The 19,064-nt window shown below is 36.5% G+C and overlaps 1 protein-coding gene and 1 non-coding gene across 4 annotated transcripts in view; one reads left to right on the top strand and one right to left on the bottom strand.

The window, feature by feature from the left end:
• Positions 1-5,666: 5,666 nt before the first annotated feature.
• Positions 5,667-19,064, bottom strand: part of CRBN (cereblon) — a 37,771-nt gene continuing 24,373 nt past the window's right edge. For all 3 annotated transcript variants that reach the window (XM_069084066.1, XM_069084067.1, XM_069084065.1), the window contains exons 7-11: positions 18,519-18,603; positions 17,634-17,749; positions 13,445-13,509; positions 11,101-11,232; positions 5,667-6,640 (exon numbers count right to left, since the gene is read on the bottom strand). In XM_069084066.1, the coding sequence (XP_068940167.1) occupies positions 6,457-6,640; positions 11,101-11,232; positions 13,445-13,509; positions 17,634-17,749; positions 18,519-18,603 (582 nt within the window). In that variant the 3' untranslated portion in view covers positions 5,667-6,456. The remainder of the gene's footprint in view (positions 6,641-11,100; positions 11,233-13,444; positions 13,510-17,633; positions 17,750-18,518; positions 18,604-19,064) is intronic.
• On the top strand, positions 7,026-7,137 carry LOC138158538 (U6 spliceosomal RNA). The gene has a single exon (XR_011167665.1). It is a non-coding gene; the product is annotated as a U6 spliceosomal RNA (small nuclear RNA).

Below are 19,064 nucleotides of genomic sequence, written 5' to 3'. Positions count from 1 at the left end.
AGTAAACACGGAATGAGTTTGTAAGCTGCAGCAGGGATTGATTTTGAATGTCTCTTTTGTGAGCTCTTTTCATTTCATGGATCTGAGCCCCAAATAATGAGCACTAACAGACATCTTTGGGTTTATAACTCCTTTGTGTGGCTGTATGAGCTAAAGGTCGGTCTGAATAAGGACACATCTCACGGTTGACACTTTCAAAGGGTAGTTATGCTTTCAGCTTGAATCTAGAAGTTTATGGAAGATGTCTTCATTTAGAAATGGTTCATAAAAGCTATTTTATTTTGATAGCTGAATAGTCACCCACCCAGCTAGTCTTCCAGACAGTAGTAATTTGTGGGCACTAGGTGGCAGCATCGCTAGTGGAATAATGCATTAGGCACTATAGAACTGTAAGTATGAGAGTGAATCAATTATTGGGCATTTTGATTGGAACTTTAGACTAAGTAATATCAATAAGTACCCTCAGAAGGAGAAAAAATAAGGTGTCTGTTAGTACCAAGAACATTTTTCTGTCCATCCGTATATGCTAGCAACTGTAAGTGGCTTTTTTTTTTTCCCATTAAGGCCTCAAAGAAACCTACATTTTCCCGATGTCCATGAGACTCTTCTTCCTCAGCTTTATTTAGATTTGGGGGGAATCCAAGATACCAAGTGGTATGCTTCAGTGTTATTTTGTTTTGTCTTATAATTCAAGCCTAAAGGAAATAGGATAGTTTTGGCATTTGTTTCATAACTGTTACCTTCCTGTGGCTTAAAAAAGCCCCAAGAAATGCAAAGTAGAAGCAAATGATTTTTAGTCCTTTGCCCCTCCGGAGTGCGTTATTATTCTCATGAATACATTTTAGGTGACAAGTACAGGGACTCTTTTCATGATTTAAAAATTGCTGAGGTTTATCTTATACTAGCTTCTCAAAAATGAATGGATTCTAGTGACAATTTTGGCCACAAATTACAGGGAAGATGTCAGGGATCATCGTTGGGTAGACTACTGAGTTCTCCAACTTTCATGGTTCTCTTGTTTTCAGCTCCTTTTGGAGAAAGGAGAGGGTGTTGAGAGAATGAGACTTACTGTCTTATGTTGCAGATTTAAGGCTGGGGGCTGGGGCGGGTGGGTGGCAGGAGGGTCAGGAGGGAAGTCGGCTAAAATATGAAGTATTAAGGAGAGTTAACAGAATCAGTAATTATAGCCCTACGTGCTTAAGTCCCTAAGGGAACATCATTGGATGACAGCACAAGATTTTAACTTGTTCATAATGGTGATGGTGTCACCAACAGTCAGATGTTGTTTCATCTAATAATAGCTTCTTTATGCAGTACTCCAAGGTTTACAAAGTACTTGATATATATTATCTCATTCACTTCTCACAATCTTGTAAGTGTAGCAGCTTTTCATCCTCATTTTAGAGATGAGGAAACTGAGGCTCAGAGAAATCATGACTTGCCAAGTCTCCTAGCTATTCAGTTGAGGAAGGATTGGAATCTGTGTTCAACTCTCAGGACCACATCCTCTCATTTAAAGTAGGAGTTAGAGGCCCTGAGAAGATACAGGATAATCCCAGGAAAGGAGTGGCATTGACCCTAAGCAATGGGAATAACCAGTCGAAGGGTGGAGGGGGTAACTTGCATCCATTTGTCCCCTCACATCTCCCTAGTCTAGCTAAGGGTGGGTTTCTCTAGTGGGGTTCAAGTCCTTCATAGTGGGAAGTATCTAACTTAACTTGACCCAGGCACTGTAGAAATCATGCTTGCAAATTTCTCGCCTGAGCTCCAGGGCATTTTGAACTTGAGAAAACTAATTACCTCCCTTCCAAAACTTCCCTACTTCTCTTGAGCATACCAACATCCTTCTGTATCATACAGGTTCACAGTCCTGGCCTTAGCTCCTTTTCTCGCACCCCAAATAATCACTTAAAAAATGTTGTCATAAGCAGCTCAGTAACTTAAACATCTCTTCTCTCTACTTTGACTACCAGGCCTTGGCTGGACCACTGCAACAGCCTCCTCTTTGGTGTTTCTACCTCAAGCCTCTACACTCACCCAAACTATTGTCTACACAGCTGTCCCAGTGACACCTCCCCACCCCCCACCCCCACCAAACTGTGTCTGATCATGTCATTTCCTTATTCAAAATCTCATGGCTCCCTACTGGCTCTAGTATCAGAGATTTCAATGGTCTCATCCTTTTCTGTGGAAGTTTTATAACACATAATTTAGCAGAGTACAAGTTTGTAACTTATAAACAAACATTTCAGGTTATGCACAATTTTTCTTTTACTGTAGTACAGTGTGTGACCAAAAAGTTTGGAGACGACTGTTCTATCTCATACTGCCTTTCTGGGGTGTCTAAAATATTTTATAGATCTCTGTTCCAAATAGTAAAATTAAAAGTATTACATATATGGAATACATACATGTATGTGGGAAAAAAATTAGTTGTCCCTACAACATATTTCATTAGGTTTTGTGGACTTAAAAAAAAAAAAGAGGCAACCAGAGTTAAAAATTAATTGAAAATGGCCCTCTAAATTATATTTTCCAGGAACATGAGTTTTAAGTGATTTTTTAAAAGCAGTTATTCCTTGCCTAATACATAAATTCCACTGGAGAATCTAAACTCCCTCATTTACAAACAAAATAATCTATGATTTGGGTTAAAAATTCTGGTTTTAGAATGAGATTGAAAAGAAAAAAGTATCAATCGAAGAAATAAACTCTAAATTACCACTGTTAAGGATGTAGCATGTCAGTCAGTGGGAGTTTGTTTATGTTATTTTCTAATCCCTTAATCTTGAAAAGCTAAAATCTAAGGGTTGTAACTACTGGAAATTCTGCAACAGACAACTGTCATATCTATTGACCTGGATGGTGGTTTGCTCTCAAAGGGAAATTCGATATGTAGAATGTAAAAAAGATGACAATTGGTACTTTTACCACTATTCTTTGCTAAATAACACTGATAGTGCAAATCACGATTTCTTAGTAACTGTGACGTGTATTGGTTCAAAGATTCTCAATTATTTCAGATAAATGTGAAACCTGCAGTGCTATTTTTTTGCTTTTTGGAGGGCAGTTGGGGTTAAGTGACTTGCCCAAGGTCGCAAGGCTAGTTTTTGTGTTAAGTGCCTGAGGCCGGATTTGAACTCAGGTCCTGCTGACTCCAGGGTCGGTGCTCTATTCGCTGCACCACCTAGCTGCCCCAACTGCAATGCTATTCAGAGTACAACACAAGATCAGGTTTATATGATTGTAGTCATATCATAACATGAGAAAGGTTGAAACGGGAGGCTGACTAGGAAAAATAAATGACTAACAACGGAAACCCAAGCATGGTTCCCCTTTAGCCATCTGAACACCTGAATCTATTTTGTTTGGCTTTTATTGTGAAATATAATTAAAAGCATTTGATTGACCTGTAGTTCAGTGGTATTCAACTCTTCGCGATCCCCTTTGGGGTTGTCTTGGCAGCTCATTTTACAAATGACGAAACAGGCAAACAGGATTAAGTGACCTGCCCAGGGTCACACAGCTAATACGTGTCTGAGGCCAGATTTGAACTCAGGACGTTGAGTCTTCCTGCCACCAGACCTAGTGCTCTAACCACTGCTCCACCTAGTTTTGCACTACAGGACTTTAGAGATGTATCTTTTGACAAAAATGTCCATGAAAAGCCAGTTCGATGTTGTTTAAAAAAAAAAGTATTTTAACAACCAAACTAGCTAAGTAGGGAAACCTTCATCAGCAGATGTTTAGCCACCAAATGATAACATTTTTTTAGCCACAGCAACACTAAAAGATTCTATGTAATTGAGAACACCCCCACCAATGACATCAGAAATCTGAAAATACGATTTGAAAAAAGATATGCAAATAGATTGAAATAGATGTAAAAATTTCTCCATTATTACAATTAATTATCATATCATAATTTTGCAAATCACAAGGAGTCAATCACAATGTTAGGGCTTTATTATTATTTCTTAAATACTTGAGCTTAATTCTTTGCAAATATTGGCAAGCAGTAAGACAAATTATTCTGAGATCTATTTCAAAAAGCAGATTGAGAAAGTGAAATCAGTGGGTTTCCTAACAGCAGCTCTGCAAAACATCCTAGACTCTTCTGAAAACTTCATATCTCAATTCCAAACCAGAAATATTAATGTACAAAATAGCATCATAAAAAATCTCACAAGATAATGCAAACAATAAAATTTAAAACACATAAAAAGAATCACTACATGCTACAAAACATCTTTCAGCATTTTTCTTTTAACAAATCTGATGAAAGATACTTAAATTAGGCAATTTCGTTGGTTCCTGGAGGTATTTTGTGCTACTGAAATGAGCACTTAATGGCAAGTACCTCTATGTTGTACAATTAAATATGATTGAGATAATTCCAATAGAGATTTGCATCCTGCTAGCCAGTGTGGGACCATTCACTGCTATCTGAAATCACCGTCCTAACATTCTGATTCTTTCTTAAAAAGCAAAGGGGTTTTCAAGTCATGAAAATGTATAATGTACAGAGAACCCTTCAGTCTATAGCAGTACTATAAGATAATACATACATATTTAATGATTTCTCTACACGTTATACTTCTGTAGCCAGGAACCACAAAAAGAAACTGGTCATCCTTTCAGTGATTTATCAGGATGTCATCAACTAGTTACAAAGATGCTCAGGGCTGTGGAATGCAAATAAAATCTAATTAAACTGCATTTTGAACTAGTTTCACTTGATTACATATGCATACAATACCCCAAAAGCAGCATACTTCTTGCTGAGCTGTCACACAATGTCAGTTTGATGTTTTGAAGGAATCTTCTAAAATTCAGGGAACTACAAGAGGGATGCATTCGGTAGTAACTGAAAACAGCACCTTAACTTCTCTATTCCAACTTGAATGACATGGATGTCAGGAAAACATTCTCTTTTAAATGACTATAGTACAGATATATTCTGACTTTTTCATTTTAAAAAAACTAGAAAATATTTTTAATTGGAAAAAAAATCACGTCCTACTTACTCAGCATTGCTAATGACTTCTTCACTACATTATAAAGGTAAATAAATGAAAATAAGACTGTTATGGGAATGGGTCAACTATACACTTTAATAAAAGCAGATACAGAAGGTATCAAAAATTAGTGGCCATTAATTGCTCAAAGTTAACTGAAAAATTTTCATAACTATAAAATAACATCACATTCTCAGATTTTGTTGTACATTTATAGAATGTTAATTCTATGTGCACTATATAAACATAGTTGAGTAAGAGAATCACTGCATACAATTTAAGAACTCCTTCATCGGTAAACTAACTCATAAGGTTTTTCTTCATTATTTACTTTGAACAAAGAAAGGGTGAACCAAACAATATTTGAAGAAATTTAAACAGGTCACCACTAGACTCCTACTTAAGTGCATTAAATAAAAAATTTAACATTTTTCTCACTATTCTGCTTTTTGCTTTTACTTATCTTGTCCATCCAATAATAAAATATGGCATTTTTATTAAGGCTGCTAAATGAGCAAAAGGATCATTTTCCTATGTTTAAACTTTCTTCATGGAAAAAAATAATTCATATACTGAGCAAATTAAGGTTGTTACTATTAACTAAATACTAAGCAAATATAATTTAACAGCATGACTCAGAATTCACTATTATTTTTAGAAAATGCAGAAAGTTTATTTTGGGAGTTCAAACTGTACATTTTACATCAATGCTTTAAAAGATTTACAAATCAACATGGCAAAAAAGCTTAATCAGAAAGGAAAAAGCCCTTTTTAATATACGATCCAATCTCCCTATAAAAAAGGAACACTGTACCTTACTTGCTTTAGCAGCAAGTGCCATTGATTGCCTTTTGCCATTTTTGCTGCCAAAATGGCATTACAAACATCACAAATACCAGGATGGAGCAACCAGTCTCACACCAAGATATTTCACCATCAAGCAAAATGGAAATTCAAAAATGTGTGTGTGTGTTGTCTGTGTGCGTGTATACACATATACAAACTTGGAAACATCAGTGCCACTCTGAAAAATATCTTCATGTGCTACCTGACAAACATCCCTAAAGAAGAAATGCACTTTTAATATTTGTTGCCACACATGAAGGATGTAAGCAACATGTTGTTTTTAACAGCATTTTTTTAAACTTTAGTTGGGTAAAAACGGATGTCAAATTCAATAGGGCAGTGCGAAGTTTGCCAAGTTATTTAGGATAGATATTCCTGTTATCAAACCTATTTGCTAAATTTCTTTTCCTCCTCTTCAACAATGAAATCAAATCTTCAGCTGCTGTTGTTTTACGGGGAAGTAGCTACTCCTCATACACACAGCAAACCTCAGTGTAATGACACTTTTACTTAGGTAAGCATCTGAAGAACATTAACTTCCAAGGCAGATCTGATTTAGAAACACTGACTGACTGGTTCTGTTTCTTGCTGGTTACAAGCAGAGTAAAGGCGAGCTATCTTGGTTGGATGTGTCTTCAGTTTCTGGAATCCTGGGCAGGAGAGCAGATCGCGTTAACCCCCAGAATTTCTGAGGTGACATATCCTTCTTGGTGGCTGTAAATTTCCACCCAATGTGACTTGAGCAAACTCTGCACTGGGCAATAGTCCATGCATACCTGAAAAATAAAGTAAGTACTCACCTATTTCATCTTTGAAATGATCATACATTTTAAGATAAATCTATTTCAAATAATAACATACTGTTACAACTCTTAATTATATATAAGCTAACTAGAACTTGAATCCAAATTCTGAGTGCAATACTCAGAAAAGTCGTATCTTGTTAGGACAAATACCTTTAACAATCCAAAACAGAGAGTAATTTGGATTCTAAACCCCAAGCATTAGTTAGTGTTTCTATAACAACAACCAATGCAACAAAATTTCCGTGCAAAAAATAATCTGAGATGGAGACAATGGCAGTTCTACTCTTGGTATTTCAGTGGAAGTGAATCCTTTAATACCATCTCGCTCCAAAGAGATACAAGAATTGCTACTTGGGAGCTCGATTAGGCAGCACATATACTAAAACTGGAACAATACAGAGAAGATTAGCATGGCCCCTGCACAAGCAGGACATACACATCATGAACATGAAGCGTTGAGTATTTTTCTAATGTGAAAATATGTTTAATAGGAATATATGTGTAAAGTCTATATTAGATTGCAGTCCATCTTGGGGAGGGAGGAGAAAAAATTTAAAACTTACGGAAGTAAATGTTGAAAACTAAAAATAAATAAATATAAGAATTGCTACTTGGCTCTCAAGTACCACTTCTTGTTTAGTGCAGGACTAAATGCTTACCTGGTACTTCCTACATGTATGTAAAACTTTCTAGGAAAAGCTTTTGTTTGGTAAAATCTGAACACTAGGTTCTCTATCACACACAAAAAAGAAAAACTATGCTAATGTAGGGGAATTTCTCCCTAACATGGGGAAAACATTCTTCTGAGCAATCTAGAATTTTCCTTTGGAATCTAAGTTTACTATGCATAAGAGCCCATGCATTTGCCAAGGCCACATGCTAGTCTTGCACCTGCACTTTCGGATATTCTGCATTTCCATGCTCACTGAGAACAGCAGGATCTGTTTTTATCCTCCCACCTGCATAAGTGTATACTTTTTCTATTGTGTATAAATTAAACATTTCAAAAATTAATGATCATCACACCAGGACATCAAAGGTATTCAAGATAATGATATTAAATTGATCCAAACAAGAATGAACCTGTTCTAAAGTGAAGATGAAAGGATGTAAGGCCACAAACGGCATAATTTTTTTCATTGGGAAAAAAAAATCAACAAAATATTTCTTACATGTAATTTTAGTTATTTTAAGCACTCCGAAAGAGCAAAGGATTTTTCTCCATCTTTGTTTCACCACCACAGTGCAGAAAGTTGTTAGCATAAAAGGAAAAATATTAAAAACTCCTCTTTCCCCTCGATCTATCATTTTGAGAAATTAAGTTCTAACTTCTCGTGAGCCATCTTATTTCAAGGAAATTGTAAAACTACTCCAATCCCCCACCCCACGGTTGTTTGATTTCAGAGAAAGTCCTGATCCTCTCCACTAAAGGAATAAAGTGACTTAATCCCCATTGTTTTGTTTTCTTCCCACTTCCTTCAACCTAAAACAACTGTAGAAACCAAGGTTCAGGGTCCTTGGCTACTGAGAAACTTGGACCCTATTTATTTCTACAACGGCATACATTAGTAAATAAATTGTTGGCTGGATGTATGCTTGGCGTCTTTATTCCACCATAACATACTGCAAGCAGTAAATATTTGAAATGACACAGAATTTCCAATTTTGTTTCCAAAAGAAATCATCTGATAGTCTTGAGTGTTCAGTCCCAGGCTGGAAACTCTCATCCCCCATAGGTTTCATTTAGCAAACTGAACTTTCTCATAGAAGAAGGTGGGAAATAAAAGTAGAAAAGTAAATGATTTTGGAAATTTAAGGAGATTCTGAAATGTTAAATCCAAAGTTTCTTTTGATTCTTTTTCAAGTTACAAAGGAAAATTGATAATCAATTAAAAATCATTGCAATTTCCTGCTAAAGGTTACCTATGTGATTTGGGACAAATGATTTTATTCACTTCTCTAAACCTATTATATACTTCATGTGTAAAATAGGGTGGCTAGCCAGATGATTTCTAAAGTCCCTCAGCCTTGAAATTCCACAAAATATTTTTTGAAACCCTGCCACATTTAAGACATGTGGAGGCTATTTAGAAGTAACAACTGCAGTACTTGCCCTTATAGAACTTGCAATCTGCTTTAGATCACCCCATCCCAGTCTCTGATGCATGAGAGCACAGAAATACCATTATTAGTAGTCCAACAAATGCTGTGAGGTCAGAGAAGAGGGAGGTTACTTATGGGTTGGGGCAGTGAGGAGAGACTTAATGGAGAATGTGGGAGTTGAGTATGGTCTTAAAACACGAAACTCTTGAAATTGCTATCAGCTGACTAGCCAATGGCAGTAGCAACTGGTACCCCAAGAATTTCTCCTTGACTTTGCATTATTCAACATTTTTATTAATGACTTAAATGCAAAGATGACATAAGGGGTAGGGGAAATCATGAGCATATAGGATGAAAAAATTAGGAACCACAAAGTTGTCAAGAGTGGAATGATGAACTAAAGACAAATGATGCTACAGAAAGAAGACTGGATTTGGTGTTAGATGACCTGGGTTCAAGTTATGTCACTGATAATTACTACCAATCTAACAGGGGTATGTCATTTAATCTAGATGGGCCTCTGTTTTTTCATCTATAAAGAGAGGAGTTCGCATTAGGTAATGTCTGAAGTCCTCTTCAGCTTTGAAACAGTAAATTACTAAGGATAAATGTAAAGTCCTCTGCTTGGATTAAAAAAAGCCAACTGCAAAACTACAGGATAGGAGACATAAAGTTAAACAAGAGGTCATGTACAAAATCAAGGATTTTAGTGTACTGTTCAATATACCAACAATGTGGCAAAGGAGTTTAAAAAAGCTTGTACTATCTTAGGATACAGTAATGGAGACACTTCAGAACACAGAAAGTTGCAGTCCTGTTAATAATATTAGTATTTCCATATTCAAAAGAAAACAGAGATTCACTATATGAAACCAAGAATCTCCCTTAAGTATAGCTAGTAACTTAAATTTGTTAACCTTTTCCCACATCTGTAAAATGAGCTATTTTACAGGGTTATCAGGATGAAATTAAATATGAGCAATGTGTTTTACAAACCATCAAGTGCTATATAAATGCTATTATTACAACTACTACTATTTTCTTTGAGGGAGTGGGACCACATGGTACAGTGCAAAGTGCCCTAGATTTGGAGTCACAAGATCAGCTTCCAATCTTGGCTCTGAGACTATCTGTCTGATCTTAAGTGGTCACCTAAGCTCACTTGGTCTCAGTTTCCTTATCTTATAAAACAGGAGCATTGGACTAGATGTGTCTCTAAAGTCTCTTCTTGTTGTAAATCTCTGAACAAATTATCTGAACTTTGCATCACTTCAAGTGCCTGATTGATGTGTTCTGCATTTACCAATCATTCATTCATTTATTCAGCAAGCATGCATTCTTATATTAGTATTTAATAAATTATAACTTATCAGATTATATTTAAAATGTTTTGCTTAGGACTTTTGAACACTTCAGATTCACAGCAATCTATACTGTATGACAGCACATTACGGCAGTCAAGCACGGACTACATTTTAATATGAATCAGCCATCATATTTGTGGGATAGAGTCAAAACAATGCAGACTATGCTAGCTCTGAGTACGCACTCTAAACCAGCAGGGTGCTTAGACTTAGGACTCATCCCTTATAAACCAGGACATATTAATAACAGGTACAATGACTTAAAGGTGAATACAAAATCTGATTAAAGCACAAGTCATGTAAACTAGTATAAAAATGCTCCAGACAGTGGTAACTACTCTTATGCCAACTAGGCTATCACTGACAAGCGTAAAGCTTCTCTAGCAGTAGGAAGCCTCATGGCACAGTGGTGGAGACAAGATGGTATTTAGAGTGTGAGGCTCGGCTTGGACTCTCAGCTCTGACACTTTCTCTCTCTATCCCCATGTCCACCCTCCCTGTGCCCTGAGGTAAGTCAGTTTCCTGTTTCTTCATCTGTAAAAAAGAGAGCTGAACTCAATGTCCTTTAATGTCCCTTCTGGCTCTAAATTCACGATTCTGACATTAGCCTGATCTGGTCATAAAGTGTTTGACTTTCAGGCCATGGATGCCAGAATAAAGTGTTTTTTTGCCCACAATTTAAATTTTGCTTGAGGATCTTAGCACATGGCAATCTCTTCTTCTTACCTTTGCACTCTATGCTATTTATTTATGTGAAAGGTACCAAAAAAAATAATGTAACAGCTGCTGCTCAGTATTCACAGGTTGGAGAGCATATAAGTAGAATTATTCATTTCATTTTATAGTTGTAGTGTAATTCTGGCTCAGCACTTTTGGCTTCTCTGTCTGATTATGGTAAAGAATAAACTAAACTCTAAGAAGTTAAATTAAAAAAATAAAAACATAAAGCAACCACCAAATTACCCGGGAAACCAGCTGTGCTCTGTTGAAGATCGGCCAATCAGATTGAGGTTAGAAGCCTTGTACACTGTAAGCGTCTCATGCACATATCCATGAGGATTCACATATGCTGCCATGGGTCCACATAAGGACAAACTACAACAGATAAATCAAGACCAGCCATATAAATCACATCTGAATCTGCGATGAAAATATTTCTATTTAATTTTAACAAAATGAACAGAACTGGCAAGAAACAGAAGAGTCAGCGTGTAAGTAATAATGATGTTTTTTCTTTCAAAATATTGGTTAGAAATTAATACATCTTGATATATTAGTACTATTAAGAGTCAAAAGCAGGAATTTCAAAATACAAACAAATACCTGACAGCTTACTTCTGTCCACCTTAAATAGCTATTTTCTGAAAAAGTTTAATGATCAATAAAAATTCAATTCACTAATCTAATTCTGACCTTAGAAATGAGTGCTGATCCCATTTTCAATGAAGATGGAAAAGAATCAATACTAATTCTCTAAAATACCTTGGCTTTTAAAAGCAAAGAAATCTCTACAAGAACCAAAAAATAAAACACAAAATCATAGGAGATACCTTCCTTCTGCCCCCCATATACAAAAAGATCTTCAATTTATTAGAAGCAGTTTCTTGCAGTTAGTTCTAAGTTGTTATGACATAGAGTAAATGCTTGGTGAAGCTTCAGCTAGATGACCTCTAACAAGCTCTGAAAATTCTGTAACTTTGTTCTTTGCATCTCTGAGATTGTATGAATCACTATGTCAACATAGTCACAACTTTAGAGTAGATGTGCATGTGAAAATTTAAGTTAAAAAAATTCACAAGAAACATGGCATTGCTGTTGGGCATATTTCTTCCTTGCTCCAAAAAATTTAAAAACTGATTGCTTCTTATCCAAATAACTATGTGGATTCTAAGTGTGTAGCCACAGACAAGTTATTAGATGATACAAGTTAACTTCTCTAACTAAAAACTGGAGGCAACAATACCTGCCCTCTCTTTATGAAACACGTTACTGGTGTTTATATTACAACATAATAGCAAAGAGGCTGATTCATGAGCACGTAAAAGTAAGACTGTCTTTTCTATCCTTGGGTGCAACATATCAAGCCCACAATTACTGCAGACATAGGGGTACAATTCTAGAAACACAAAATTTCAGAGTGGGAAGGGACCTCGGAGGCCATCCCGTCCAACCCACAACCAAACCAGAGTCTCTTCTAAACAAACAAAGGAGATAATCTAGCTATTTCTCCAGTGAAGGGGAATCCACCCTGAGAGCCCAATATACTTTTGAAGAGCTTTAATCATTAAGAAGTTTTTCCTCATCTAAAGCCCAAATGTGTTTCTTTGCAAGCTCCATTCACTGCCTCTGGTGGCAGATGCTACCTTTAGAGACAGGTGATGCAGTGGATAGAGGGCTGAGCCTGTGGTCAGAAAGACCAGAGTTCAAATCTGGTCTCAAACACTAACTCAGCTGTGTGTGTGATCTTTGGCAAGTGACAACTTGTGTTTGCCTCAAAGTTCCTCAACTGCAAAATGGGGATGATTAACAAGACCTACTTGTGAGTGTTCAAACGAGATGCTTATAAAGCACTTGGCACAGTGCCTGGCATACAGCAGGTGCTTAATAAATGCTGGCTAGTTTCCTTCCTTCTAGTTATGCTCTATGGGACTAAGCAAAATGAATCTTTTTCCTGTCACATGACAGCCCTCTTGAAAAACAATCCTGCATCTAAAATAACTCCCCAGGGTGTAGCAGCAAGAACAATGGAGCAGCATCAGACAGCCTGGGCTTCTGTACCACAGCTCAGCTACTTCCTGATGGGCCTGTAAAACAAGGGGCTGGAGCTGTATCGTATCAGTAGTTCCAGTTCTAACATTCTTATGAGACAACAAAACACAGCAAGATGACACTTGGCTGAAATATAAGACGGCTGCTGAACATTGACTGGATGTATTAACTACCTTAGGTTCTGGCATTCAGAAGAAGGACCCAGAGAAGAGACTTTTTTTTTTCATTTTATTAGAGTCCCAATTGAATATCAAAGGAATTACAAAGGAATTATTGACTCCTGCAATTCCATAAGAGATTTGAAAGAAATTTTGTACTGGCAATCACCTTTCCCAGTAATTAATAGGTGAAGGATTTTACATGAGTAGTGAATAAATTCACCATGTAAAATACAAAAGTATCCATGGCAAAACTGCATCTGTCTGTAATTTTTCTCCTTGAACATCTCCCATTATTCTACCTCTTTTGTATTCCCCAAAACTCACAGCAGGTGTTCAATAAAGTCTTTGAACTGAACTGAACTGAATAAGAATCTCACCTGAATATTTCAGTTTTGGTTGTGATTTCCGTTTCCTGACACTGCTTACAGCAAAGGGAAGTACACTTAAAAAAAAAAAAACACACACATAACAGTCTTAGAAGATAAACAGAAGAATATGATACTGTGTTAAATCATTTCAGTTGTAAAGATATCTAAAGAATATGATATAACACATTTCTAAGCTTTCCCCAGGCATTTCTATGAGTGCCACATTTCCCAAATATGTTCCTTAGATATTTTTTAAAAAAAATTAGGGAGAGGACAGAAAGACAGAAATATCAGAGATTAAATAAGAAAACGTCAGATCACAAGCTGATAAAAATTTAAATAAATACAGAAATCTACCAGACAAAAAGTCAATTCAACCAATATCATAAGACACCCATAAAAAAATTAACAATTCTTTGCCCTCCAAGAGCTTATATTCTAAAGCTGGAGATTGTGGGGTGAGGTCAAAAAGGTAAATACAACATATACATAGAGAAATTTGGTGCAAAGTAATTTGAGAAAGAAGAGATGACAAACATCCTTGGGAGATGAGAGGCAAATCCAGAGAGGTGGTACCTAGGCTAAGTACTGAAGGAACATAAATAAGGATTCTGAGGCAAAGATGAGGGGGGAAATGCATCCAAGGCAGAGAGAATGGCTTGTGTGTATATAAAAAGTATGAGATGAAATGTCAAGCTTGAGGAAAAGCTAGTTTGGCTGAACTGTAGAGTCTATAAAGGGGAAAAAAGTGATATAAGGATGGAAAGGTACACTGGAGACAGACTGTGGGGGCCTTCAAATACCATACTAAGGAATTTGTGCTATATAACAATGACAATAGGAAATAACCACAGATTTCTGAGCAGAATAAAGAGGTCAAATCTCTGCCTTTGGAAGATTATTTTGTGAAAAACAGATTGGTGAAGAGAGACATAAACAGGAGGGGGACCTGAACTGGGGTAGAAGCCATGTGGGTAGAAAAGAGGGATGAAACCAAGACATGCAACTAATTAGAAGATGGAGAGAGAAAGTAAACTCAAGATTGGAACTTGAGAGATCAGGCAGGGCTAGCACTATACTCAACAAGGAAGTTTGGAAGAAGGGCAGTTTCAGGGGATAATGGGATTTGTTTTAAAGATGTTTGTTACAGGCACAGGAATCTAAAGATCTTCCCTGCCCCTTGGCCCTTTGATAGACTTAAGTGACTCTGAGAACCTTCCCTGATTTGAAAATATACTCTGCCCCCTACCATGTAATAAGACCTATCCTGAAAATAAGCCCTCCTCTTACTGTGTAAGATTCCTCTAAAATAAGCCCTCCCCCGAAAATAAGCCCTATCGAGATTGCTACTGTAGTGAAGGTGATCCCCTGCACTACACGCTACATTACGGTACCCTCTGTATGCACCGTGTACCCCCCGCCGTGAAACACACGCCACGCTCCAAGCTGCATCCAATCAGAGCTGCAGCAGTGAGCACATCATCCTGTTCTTCCCCAGTGATTTGTTTATTGAATAAAGGTACATTTTTTTGTTCACATTTACCTGTTTATTAAAATTGCTGTCAATGTTCATTAAAATAAGCCCTCCCCTGAAAATAAGCCCTCTGGTGTTTTTCTGTCCAAAAAAAATAATAAGACAGTGTCTTATTATCGGGGAAACACGGTAATAGGCTGAATGTGGTCACATGGAGCCTGTGGTGGGAGGCTTGCTTTTCAGGAACACCCACACTTTTATACTTTGTGATTGGGCAATGGGTCAAGAGGGCTGTTACATTTTCTAAGCCAGGAGAAGGCTATATATACCCTGATGTGAGATTTTGCTTTGGGGCTCACTTTGAAAAGAGTTGTGTGATTTGACCAGATGAGACTCTGGGCAGCAGTTGAGCCCCCGGCTTTGAAAACTCAGATGATGGTGCTTCCCTCTCTGGTAACTGACTAGGTATGGATGTAATGGTCAGGCAGCTGGAAGCCTGTCTACTATCTGTCTCTCTGTATTCTTTTTGTATTCTCTGAAGTTCAGGGTGCTGACTTTTTCCCCTGAACAAGGTAAAATAATATGTTTGATTGATTAAAGTAAGATTGCTAAACCATTTTGAGTTGCTTTCCTTTGGAGAAGCAGATCTAAGAACCTGTGTTGGCATCCTGGTACCCTGGGTATGCTAGGGTGCTTGCTGCTACAATGTTGAGATGCTGACAGAATAACCTGTAAAGATATGCACCAGGCGGGTAGAAATACATTTTGTCTTCAAGTCCTAGACTTGGTTGTCATTTGTATGAAGATGATAAATGTTCCCATTAGGGTGAGATCACCAAAGGAAAAGGTACAGAGAAAGAAGACAGGATGATCTGAGGCTTTAGGGGACAGCCATGATTAGATGAAGGAAGACAGAGATTTAGCAAAAGAGACTTAGAAGAAGCAATCAGCAACGTGGAGGGAAAAAAGAAAAGAGAAGACTATCAATGAAGTCGAGGAAGATAGAGTGTCAAGGATGAGGTGGTCACTGAAAGTGTCAAAAGCAACAGGGAGATGTCAAGGACGACAGAGACTGAGAAAAGGCCAGGTATTATAAGTTAAGGAGATACTGAATTTCTCTTAATAATTAGTTTCATGCCACATCTATCAAACTGGCAAAGATGGCAAAATAGCAGCACTCAACAGTGGAGAAGCAACTATGGCAACAGGTACACAAATACTGCTGATGGAAATGTGAGTATAACAATGCAAGAAAAGACCCCGAAGTGTGCGGACCATCTGAATCATGTGCCCTCGCTGGGTATATAACCCAAGCAAGGTACTTACTGACAAGGAGAAAGGTCTCCTATATAAACAAAAGATTCACAGGGGCATTCTTTGTGAAAGTAAAAAAACTGGAAACAATGTTGGTGTATATTGACTTAGGGATGGCTTAACAAACTGGGGAATATGACCATAACAGAGTAAACTATACCATAAGAAACAAATGTAATTCAAAGAAATAAAGAATAATCCTGTAAACTGCTACAGAGAGAAGGGAATACAACCAAGAGAAAAATATAAACAACGATTACAAATAAAGTAAAGGAAACCACCACCAAAGGGTTCCAAACTCATTAATTACAAGGACTAGCTTTGGTTCCCAGTAGAAAAGCAGGGGACTATGGACAAAAGGGTGTATATGTATATGTATATGTATATGTATATACACATACATACACATAAGCACACACATGTATACGTTTATATACACATACACCCATACATGCATACATACATATGTACGTACTGCCAGATATGGGCTTTGTTGGTTGGGCTTCACTCAGATTTTTCTTTATTAAAAGGAAAAACTCAATCGGTGGTAAGAGGGCATACTGGGAAATTAGTATGATATTTTGAAAAGGGATATAAGGAGAAATTATTGGGGAATATATAAATATTTTGGGAATTTAATATTTGGGGAGTAGTTGGGGAATTTTTTTAAAAAGAAGAGTGGGGTTTTAGTAGTGGGGATGAAAGACTGAATTCTCTTAGGGTTGAGAGTGAGTAGCCACAAAGTAGAGACAAGACTCCTGTTAAGAATCTTCTAGTGAAAGAGAAGAAAGAGACAGGATGCCAGCTGAAGAGAATGGTGGAGTGGGTGTGCTTGGGAGAATCTGAAGATATAATTCAGGAGAGCTGAACTGGCTAATGAACAGAGAAGTCAGGATATTCTAGGGGTTATCAATCTGAAGAGAGGCAGAATAGCACAATGGAGAGTAAGTTAGCTTTGATTCTAGGAAGATCTGGGGTTCAATCTCATTTCTAACACATTCTATCAAGAACACTGACATGACAAATTCAGGTTTTGAACCAAACAGTTCAATTATCTTCAGGGTAAAAAAAAGTTACTGAATTGTCACTTGAAAAGTTATGTGAATTATGATTGGCAAATGACCTTTTCAGTCAATTTGTAAGTGCTGCAAAACTTTGCTACATATTAAATTATAAGGAAAATACCTCTTGTATGAAGTAAAAAAAATGGTGATCTGAAATAACTCTGCAACAGGTGAATGTACAAGCTAATTTTTAAAAAGCAATTTTCAAATTTAGGTAAGTTCTTGCAGGGTTAATGCAATTTCAAATGAGAATAGTTACTTTGATTTCATGGTTCCTAACCACGCATCAGATACAAATAACTTTGGACTTCATCAAGAATTAGTGAGAAAAGGTTAACATACTTACTTTGTTCATAATATCTAGCTCACAACGAAGTCTCTGGATAGCACTGCCAATTTTAAGAAGCTGGATTCGTAATGCATCATCAATAGGAAGACAGGCAGCTACTCTGTAAGAAAAATCTTCAAGACATAATGAATTTTTCAATTTAAGAACCAGATAAATAAAACAAGCATATACTGCATAATGGACATACAGAATCACCTATCTTTTGAAAATGGATTCCACACAAAAGCTATAATACAATGACAATGATGTTTTAAAACATAAACATATCAGTTGACGAAGGATAATGCCAGAAAGTTATATTACCAGGAAGTTCAAAGAAGTTTGAATCATATGGACTAGCCACACCCATCCTTTATGCAATTTAACAAGTTTACATTTATTATCCCTTCTTTTACAAATAGGAGTTCTAATTCATATGCTGAGAAAATCCTCAAATTAAACCACTTTGAGAATTATCTGCCTACAGAAACAACCTATGGCAAATGCAGCATTATTTTAATTACATTATAACTTAAAAACAAACATTAAACAGTAGAGTAAATTTAATCATGGCACCGACTTACATTAAGTGAAAAACTATCCTTTATAAATATCAAAACTTACTTTTCTGAGGAAACTTTGCCTAAAATAAATAGGTTTTTACATATGGATCAAAAAGGCAAAAAAATAAATTGTACTGCACCTTCTTCCTTTGGATTTCTTCTGGACTACTTTAAAATCATTTCCAGAGAATAAAGTTTAAATGCAAACACTTAGGTTTCAATGAAATTAGAATAAAATAATCCCCTTTAAATAAATACCATGTTTTTCAATATAGTAGGCACTTAATGAATGTTTGCTGCATTGTATTAAACACTGTGAGCTAAAAGCAGCTTTCCATACCAATTGGATTTGAAGGAAGAGATTCATCTTTTAGATTTTCATCCCATTCATGTAGTTGTCTCTTGACTCTTTCCATTAAGGTTTCCTGTGGTTAAAATAAAACATTCACATTAACAATTTAGCTATTTTATCTATTTATCACAAAAGGTCAGAGTAAACAATTCTTTACAAATACTGCACATATCTTATTTTTTAATAATATTTTATTTTTCCCCAATTACACATAAAAACAATTTTTAATATTCACTGATTTAAAAAATTTTTGAGTTACAAATTCTATGCCTTTCTCCTTCTCTGAGACAGTAAGCAATGTGATACAGGTTATTTCATACAAAATTATGTGAAGCCTTTCCACATCAGTCATTTTGTGCAAGAAACCTCAAACAAAAATGAAAAAAAGGAAAGAATAGGAGACAAAGAAAGAAGGAAGAGAGGGAGGGAAGGAGGGAGAGAGAAAGAAAGGAAGGATGGAAGGAAAGAGGAAAGAAAGAAAGAAAGGAAGAAAGAAAGAAAGAAAGAAAGAAAGAAAGAAAGAAAGAAAGAAAG

This window comes from Petaurus breviceps, unplaced genomic scaffold, assembly GCF_028583685.1.
Source record: "Petaurus breviceps papuanus isolate PSGF00001 unplaced genomic scaffold, PetGlider_PUasm1.0 174, whole genome shotgun sequence".
Lineage (NCBI taxonomy): Eukaryota > Metazoa > Chordata > Mammalia > Diprotodontia > Petauridae > Petaurus > Petaurus breviceps.
Note: the sequence above shows the minus strand (reverse complement) of the source record. Positions and strands in the feature narration are given on the sequence as shown.